General features: G+C 47.7%; 1 protein-coding gene across 1 annotated transcript; it reads right to left on the bottom strand.

The window, feature by feature from the left end:
* Nucleotides 1-338: 338 nt before the first annotated feature.
* tmem33 (transmembrane protein 33) lies at nt 339-7,752 on the bottom strand. Its single transcript, XM_030368147.1, has 8 exons — nt 7,635-7,752; nt 6,327-6,407; nt 5,177-5,271; nt 4,075-4,262; nt 3,604-3,671; nt 2,773-2,906; nt 1,913-1,996; nt 339-1,483 (listed from the first exon to the last, which is right to left on the bottom strand). Exons 2-8 carry the CDS (start codon nt 6,378-6,380, stop codon nt 1,354-1,356), a joined length of 753 nt encoding a protein of 250 aa, XP_030224007.1. The 5' UTR covers nt 6,381-6,407; nt 7,635-7,752; the 3' UTR covers nt 339-1,353.
* Between the last annotated feature and the right edge of the window lie 1,284 nt (nt 7,753-9,036).

Here is a 9,036-nt window from a genome sequence, read left to right as displayed (position 1 = left end):
TGTAGACACGTTTTGATTGGTTGGCCTCATATTCCCCGCTCCGCTCACTATTTGGTAAACAATAAACTCTTATAATAAATGTTTGCACTGTTTCAAACCAAGAAAAATAAAAGCATGTAATAAAGTTCCTGCTTTACTAAAAAAAAATGTAAAAAAAATCTATAAATAAGAAAATATATACTTATAAGAAATAAAAAATAATATCATACTCCGAACTAAAGGGAAACATCTTCCACCATATTCCAATGATTTGATTTTAAAGGTACAGGTTTGGTGCAAAAGTTGCACATTAATTCAGGTTGAAGTTAGACTCGAGTTAGATCGAAACATGTCACGCATTCAGAATCATTCTTATTTAATCTTAATATTTTATTCATTTAAGGAATTATTATTACTATCTACAAACATAGAATTTTGAATACGCAAATAAATACATTTAACATGTCAAAAAATCAGAACATGCGGTACTCCAGGAAGCGACACTAGCAGGAAGCGGATGAACGAATCAGAGTTCAGACGGGGAGGTTCAGCCGCGATGCGATTGGCCGCTCACATTCACTCCCGGAACCCCAAACATGGAAATAGTGGATAATTCAGCGCAACTTGTGTACAATAGACCTTCAAATTTAAAATACATGTTACTTATCAAGACACACCTACCTACCCCAACCGATGCAGCTAAACTTAAGTTAATGGCAATTATTAGAAGTTTAATAGCACAAGTAGTAAGACATCATAAAATCCAAAGGTTATACAGAAAAAAATGAATAGAAATATCTCCCCCCCCCCCCCCCCCTCCTCATCCATGCGGCCTATCGGAGTGCGGTGTGAAAAAAACGCCACCCAACCGTCAATAATCTCAGAGCGCTACCGTGGCCACGGCCAGCAGACATCACATAAATAAGACCATGGTACCGAGGGGCGGAGCTACAGCCTCAGCACGACGTAGCTCCTCCCACCCTGGGGACAGACCACGCCCTTCCAGGCGTCACAACCGATTGGGGGGGCGGGGCATGGGGAGGAAGGGGGGAGGAGCAAAGAAGAAAGTCCGGGTGTAAGATTATATAAACAGAAAATAAAAATAAAAATGAAAAAGAGACAGCAAGACGGCTCAGTGCTAGCAGGCCGGACGTCGACGGCAACCGTACGTGGAGAGAGAGATAGAGGGAGAAGCAGGGAAAAAAACATTGGTGGACATTCAGAGAACGTTTTCTTCTGTTGGCATGGTAACGTCTGTTCCTCCCCTCCCCGAGTTTGAGCCTGGTCCCTCTCGGCGGGCCGGGGGGGGCGACCCAAGAAGTTTAAAACCAAAACAAAGGAGTGTGGGGGTGGGGGGTGGGGGGTGGGGGGGGCTCAGACCCCGGTGGGCGCCAGGCGGCTGACGAAGGCGATGCTGCTCAGACACATCTTCCTGAAGAAGGCGGGGCAGGTGGGCTTCATGATGAAGTGCTCCAGGAGGACGCGCAGCTCCGTGAACAGGGTGCTGGGGGGGAGGGAGAACAACGTACGTTACACAGATAGAAGAGTGTACGATACACAAAGGGGATCAGACAGACAGACGTATACAGTGCACGGAAGAACTAAAACGGACTACTAAGGTAGAAACAGATAAACGTCAAGATGAACGCGTGAACCAACAGATTAGTGGATAAGAGTAGAGATGACCGTGGACAACGTACAAAACAGATAAACATGTTTGATACAGATAAACCAATAAACATACAGGTCAGCATGCAGACAGCCACGACCACCCACCGCTCTCGCTGTGCTAGGAGTTAACGGCCTAGAGTTAAAGAGGTTAAGCGTTGGCGGGCTAAGCGTTGGCGGGCTAAGCGTTGGCGGGCTAAGCGTTGGCGGGCTAAGCGTTGGCGGGCTAAGCGTTGGCGGGCTAAGCGTTGGCGGCCTAGCTTACCGGCAGTAGGGGTTCCTCCTGGACGTGTAGCGCAGGCTGAGGAACCGGTAGTAGATGAAGGGCTGCAGCATACTGCCCTGACCACTGGAGAGACAAGAACATTAACCCTGACCACTGGAGAGACAAGAACATTAACCCTGAACACTGGAGAGAGACAACAATAACCCTCACCCCTGGAGAGAGACAAGAACATTAACCCTCACCCCTGGAGAGAGACAAGAACATTAACCCTGACCACTGGAGAGAGACAAGAACATTAACCCTGACCACTGGAGAGAGACAGTCAACATTAACAAGAGCAGCGGTAACTATTTCAGGAGGAGCATATTGAGAGCAGTAAAACGTTTACATTCAGCAGACGCTTTTATCCAGAGCGACATACAATAAGTCAATTTGTCAGAAGAAGAAACAACATATCGCTGTCGGTACAGTAAGGATGTTCATATAACATTCTTACTGTACGCAGTTAATGTGTACCTAAATTGTATGCACTTAATTCGTACATTACGTGCCAGCACGTACAACATACAATATGTGCCTACATGAAGTTCCAGTTCTTCAAACCGACTAGCACCTCACTGGCTCACATTCAGAACACACTTTCACACAACAAGATCAGGCTCAGAGCTGCTGGCATCAAGGCCCACATTCATTAGCTTCTACTAGCCAGGAGAATATCAACAGTCCTACATACTGGTGCTACAAAAAACTGACCAGACTAATTGAGTTATGGTCCATTATAACAATACTATCAAGATGATTGCGTTTCAATAGAACATTTAAAGCCAGATGTTCCAAAGTGCTCCCCAGTAATCTAAGGAGGAGGATAATGATAGCAGGAGCTGGCCAGCGGTCCCTACCTGAAGAGCATGAAGACGGTGGCGGGCATCAGGAAGATCTCGTTACAGGCGATGAACTTCAGGATATTCTGCTGGTTGGCCGTCAGCTTGTCCAGGAAGTTCCTTATGAAGCCGAGGCTGGTGGGGCCCACGGACTGCAGGGACCAGGACACACTCAGTAAGACCCTCAGAACAACCAGGACACACTCAGTAAGACCCCCAGAACAACCAGGACACACTCAGTAAGACAAGCCAGGACACACTCAGTAAGACCCCCAGAACAACCAGGACACACTCAGTAAGACCCCCAGAACAACCAGGACACACTCAGTAATACTTAAACCAGGACACACTCAGTAAGACTCAGACCACGACACACTCAGTAAGACTTAAACCAAGACACACTCAATAAGACCGTAGTCAACCCAGGACACACTCAGTAAGACTCAAACCAGGACACACTCAATAAGACCTTAGTCAGACAGGGACACACTAGCTTGTGGTGCTGTGAATTCTACTTCCAACTAAACTGACGTATTGACAAACAAAATGGCCGGTTTGTGACCCCATCCCGCCACTGCATTGGGTTCCATCTCCGCAGTGAGAGCAGTCCTCCTACTAGTCCAACCTGTCCCCTTCAACACAGCGCGGCATGTTGCCAACAACCTCGTTAGCGACGGCAGTAACGAACCTCCGACCCGTCAGTGGAGCCCTTTGTTAGACATGACCGTCAAACTTGGTGACCACACCCTGCTGGCTTCAGTTGTAGTACTTCAGGGCCTTGCTGGTGCGTGTTCTACATCACGCTAGTGCTGTAGGGCGATGTTGGTGCTCGGTAGGGGGTGGACTTACGTCGAGGACCTTCTTGGTGTAGGTGGTGGCGTGGAGTAGAGAGAAGAGGAAGACTGGGAAGATGCTCACTGGGAACTCTGGTTAAGGATCTAGCAGAGTGGCTCGACACAAATCGTACAGATGCATGATGGGTAGATCTCCTACCCAGTGGGCCGTAGCACGTGGTGGGCTGACCCCTTATACGTGTTGACGAAACCCAGATTTACATATTTAGGGCATTTAGCAGACGCCGTTACCCAAAGAGACTTACAACAAGTACATTTGTGACCTTGTAGCGGGTTAGACTAAATTTAATGATGGGGTGCCAGTATACCCGTATACAACACAGATAGCTAGGATAAGATGCTACACAACTTAGTACTATATTCATGTGCCAGGACGTACAGGTGAACTCTGAACAAGTGAGTCTTTTTCAGAAGCTGCGGAGCAACTCTCCTCATGTAAACACTACAAGCACTACAAGGAGGATACTGGTGATGGGGTAGGAGTTGACCAGGATGAGGGAGTACAGCAGGTAGTGGCAGCTGTCCTCCTGAAGCGCCTGGGACAGGAAGGCCCGGCTCAGCTGGAAGTGGGGCAGCCGCTGATGCAGCCGCAGGGCGCTGGTCAGGGCGTTGGCCAGCAGGGCGCGCTGGTAGAAGTTAGCCGCCGCGTGCGCCCTGCAAGACACACACACACACACAGGGTTGATTATGGTTGCACGTTCACGCAACTACCACGCAGATTCTTTGATGAAGTCCTGAACCTTTATGGTTCTACGCCAGGTTTTAGTAAGCTGACCAATCACAGCCCCTCACCTCGACGGAAGTTTACAATATTTTGGAGGCAAACGTCAGGCCCTTGCGGTGGATGCAAGGAGGGTGCGCAAGGACGTAAGCAGTCCATAACCCCCTCTTGTACGTGAACGTGGGACCATAGTCAGCCCTTTAGAGTATGTAAATAAGTCTAAACGTCTTCCAGGTCCTATCTTCCAGTCTTTGTCCACCTGGTTCAGTCGGCTGACCCACACACTGATAACCCCCGCCCAGCCAACCCTTCAGCACGTCACCGGGGGTCTCAGTTCAGCTGATGCCGCCGCACTGGGTTACGCCCAACCCTCCTCCACAAAGGTCAAAGGTCAGCTCTGTCTCCCCTGCACAGTCCCAGGTCAAGTCTAAGAACCCCCACCATTAGGACTAGAGACGTTCCCATAACATTTGTTCCTTCCCGATACCGATTCCTGATCTTGAGTATAGTCCGAGCTTGATCATTTACATTCATAATCTATGATTATAATAATACAGTTGGGTCCTTGGAGTTAAGGGTCCATGCATCTATGCTTTTCTGACTTGGTAGCTCCAACGCACGTAGGTTAACGAACGCAGCATACGAACGCAGCATAACACTGCACTGTTTGTGAAGTTCTTTGTGAAGTAGTAAATGAGCTAGTATCTGTTTCGGAACATAAACTTGCGTACTCGCATTACCCAATGCTGCATTTACGGCGGAATTCATGCTACTGGCATAGATATCAGAACAACTTTACCAAGGACCATGTCCCCCCCCCCCCCGCCCCCCGGGGCCCCAGACGTACCCAAGCAGCGGCAGGATGAACATGACGGAGCAGTAGACGGTGAACAGCCGGGACAGCCACATGGCCGTCTCCAGCTTGTTGCTCAGCAGGAATTGCTGCGGAGGAAAAAGTTCAGCGATTCAAAGCAGAGAAGAGTACCATCCCAACACATCCTGTCCCCCAGGACAGTGAAGGAGTTAGGCATCGTCATTACTGGGTGAGGTGTGTTAATGGAGTGATGCCTTTTAACGAAAGAGTGAGGTGTAGGGTTTGTTAATGAAGGAGTGAGATAAGATGGCCCAGTTCAGGCTCAAGATAACACTCACACCCCAACAGTTATATCTGCCTTAAAGATGACTTCAGCCCGTAACATCACATTCAGGAACAGCTTTCTGATCAATACCATGTTTGAAGGAAATGGAAAGCAATATTGTCTAAAATACATCAGTTTACTATACATGACAATTCCTGATCGACATCTATTAATGTTTCCTATCGACGCACAATCCTGTCAGTCAGGGCTGTCAGTGACGCTGCTAATAGAGGTTCTAGAGAGGTTTAATAGAGGTTCTATCGAGAGATTGCACAGAGTGGTTTTATAGGGATTATATAGAGGTTATAGCTACTGCTGCTATATGCAGACTAAAGGACGGGTTCTATGGACAGGTTATACAGAGCAGTTCTTAAAATAGGTTTTGAGAGCGGTTCTATAGAGGGATCCTAGAGAAGTTCTATAGAAGGGTTCCTAGGGAGGTTCTATAGAGGTTATATAGAAGGGTTCCTAGAGAGGTTCTACAGAGAGGTTATATAGAAGGGTTCCTAGAGAGGTTCTATAGAGCCAACATTCTACAGGTCCTAGAGCGGCTATATAGAGCGGTTCTATAGAGGTTCTATTGAGGGGTCCTAGAGCGGTTCTATAGGGGTCCTAGAGAGGTTCTATAGGGGTCCTAGAGAGGTTCTATGGAGAGGTTCTATAGAGGGCTCCTAGAGAGGTTCTATAGAGAGGTTCTATAGAGGGTTCCTAGAGAGGTTCTATAGAGAGGTTCTATAGAAGGGTTCCTAGAGAGGTCCTAGAAAGGCTCTATTGAGCGGTTCTATAGAGAGGTTCTATAGAGGGGTCCTAGAGAGGTTCTATAGAGCATTTCTTTGGATGTAGGAGGGCCCCACTCACCAGGGGCCCTGTGCGTGGGGCCGGGGGCGGGGTCTGCTGGTCGGTGTCGGACATCTTCGGAGGATTAACGTCTTTGTTTTGCTGTAGGAAAAAGAAAACACGGATCAGCACCTCCTTAAGAGACCGTCCTGTTGCCTCACTTTGCTCTAACCCCTTCCCCATTGACCCCTTCACACACACACAGGCCCTCACCCCTTCACCATTCACACCCAGGCCCTCACCCCTCCACAAACATAGGGTCTCACCACTTCACACACACAGGCCCTCACCCCTTCACCATTCACACCCAGGCCCTCACCCCTCCACAAACATAGGGTCTCACCACTTCACACACACAGGGACTCACCCCTTCCCTTCACACAGGGTCTCACCACTCCACGATTCACCCCTTCACACACACACACCGGATCTCACCCCTTCACACAAACAGGGTCTCACCCCTTCACACACAGGGTCTCACACAAACAGGCTCTCACCCCTCCACACACACAGGGTCTCACCCCTCCACACACACAGGGTCTCACCCCTCCACACACAGGGTCTCACCCCTCCACACACACAGGGTCTCCCCCCTTCACACACACATGGTCTCACCCCTTCGCACACACAGGGTCTCACCCCCTCACACAAACAGGCTCTCTCCCCTCCACACACACGGGGTCTCACCCCTTCACACACACAGGGACTCTCCCCTCCACACACACGGGGTCTCACCCCTTCACACACACAGGGACTCACCCCTTCACACACACAGGGTCTCGTCTCACCCCATCACACACACACACACACACACACACACACACACACACACACACACACACACACACACAGGGTCTTACCCCTTCACACTCACACACACACACACACACACACACACACAGGGTCTCACCCCTTCACACTCACACACACACACACACACACACACACAGGGTCTCACCCCTTCACAACCAGTAGCACTAGCACATTAGCTGCTGCAATACTAGCAGAGCCCAGTGGCCAGGCTGCATTAGCACTAGCATTAGCACTCACTAGCACTAGCACCTTAGCTGCAGCACCACTAGCAGAGCCCAGTGCACAGGCTACACTAGCACTAGTATTAGCATTAGCACTAGCGCTGAACCAGCAGGATGTCTAGAATATTCTCGCCAGTGCTAGCTCAGCATGCTAACATGTTAGCCGTGTTGTAGCTAGTCGCTCAGGTAACGCGGAGCGTCCCGGGAGGAGACCGCCCGAAGAGCCGCTCAAGGGGAGGGGAACACGGCGGCACCGGGCTACATGTTCACGGAATAAGACTTTAAAGCCACTTACGGGCTGAATAAGCGGATGAATGATCCTCCGGTGGGCTCGTGATGACGGCGTTCAGAGTCCCACGGTGCTCCGGTGAAACGATCAGCTGACCTCCTCTCGATCCCGAAGGGAATTACTATCGCGATACTTACGCGCTGCACTGCTTCAGTTGGATTTCACAATCCATGTAGTCCGATGGTCTTGTCGTTGTAATGTTTATGAATACAAGGGTATAACTGGACTTAAACATTTACAAGTATACATGTATAAATAATAATAAAGAACTGTTTGTCACTGCGTAAACTACAGGTGGAAAGTATTCCTGTCCAGAGTTTCGATTTTATATATTTATTTTAACGCACACCTGTTATTTTGTAGAACTGCCACGAGAGGGCGGCCGAGCGCTGTTGTAGACATGACTATGGTACCCTGCGGACATGTTTCTTATTTTTCTGTGTGTGTGTGTGTGTGTGTGTGTGTGTGTGTGTGTGTGTGTGTGTGTGTGTGTGTGTGTGTGTGTGTGTGTGTGTGTGTGTGTGTGTGTGTGTGTGTGTGTGTGTGTGTGCGTGCGTGCGCGCGCGTGCGTGCGTGCGTGCGTGTGTGTTTGTGTGTGAGGAGAACACGAATCGTCCAACGGGACTGGGACCATCCATATAGGATGTAGGCCTAACCACAGCTCTCAACAGAAGATACACACTCAAGCCTCTATAGCCTCGATGATAACTATCGGTTGATGCTCCTCGATGCATATATTTATGTATGAATAGCCTGCTACACGTATAGGCCTATACTTGAATCAAGCACAGATTCATCTTAACATAATAAAATAATGTCTCTGGACCCTGAATACATTGTTTTGTACACTGTCACACCCCGGCTCAAGGGAAGGACAAAGGAGGAGACCACGCAAGACCGGTAGTTTTACCAAATTATGATCTATTTAAACCAATTCAAGATTAACCTAATAAATGATGCGTGAATGTCAGTAGTATATATCGTTCAAAAAATACCACAGTTAAGCCTCGGTTCCCTGTTTCTGCAGAATGTTACTCCGATATATATATATGAAAAATCTATTGGGTTAGATGACCCAGATAAATATATATATATATATATATATATATATATATATATATATATATATATATATATATATATATATATATATATATATATATTATTATTATTATTATTATTATTATTATTATTATTATTATTATTATTATTATTATTATTATTATTATTATATATATATAATTATACCGGTAAATATAATCTAAACGGTGGTATAGTTCCGCGTCCCGCCACCAGAGGTCGCCGCTCGACCGGTTTTATTTAGGTTTTTCATGAACGAGCTTTCACCGGGTTGAAGATAATTATTTTAGCTCTAAGTGCATCTTATTTGGTCCCAACATGTTTTAAA

Source organism: Gadus morhua, chromosome 10, assembly GCF_902167405.1.
Source record: "Gadus morhua chromosome 10, gadMor3.0, whole genome shotgun sequence".
Taxonomy (NCBI): Eukaryota; Metazoa; Chordata; class Actinopteri; order Gadiformes; family Gadidae; genus Gadus; species Gadus morhua.
This window is presented reverse-complemented; position numbering and strand designations above follow the sequence as displayed.

Bases quoted from the DNA above. Each gene is read 5' to 3' on its own strand.
- tmem33 (XM_030368147.1), bottom strand. From the start codon at position 6,380: ATGTCCGACACCGACCAGCAGACCCCGCCCCCGGCCCCACGCACAGGG. The intron at 5,272-6,326 runs GTGAGTGGGGCC...TTTCCTCCGCAG, and splicing joins CCCCACGCACAGGGCCCCTG to CAATTCCTGCTGAGCAACAA. The intron at 2,907-3,603 runs GTAAGTCCACCC...TGGTCCCTGCAG, and splicing joins ACACCAAGAAGGTCCTCGAC to TCCGTGGGCCCCACCAGCCT.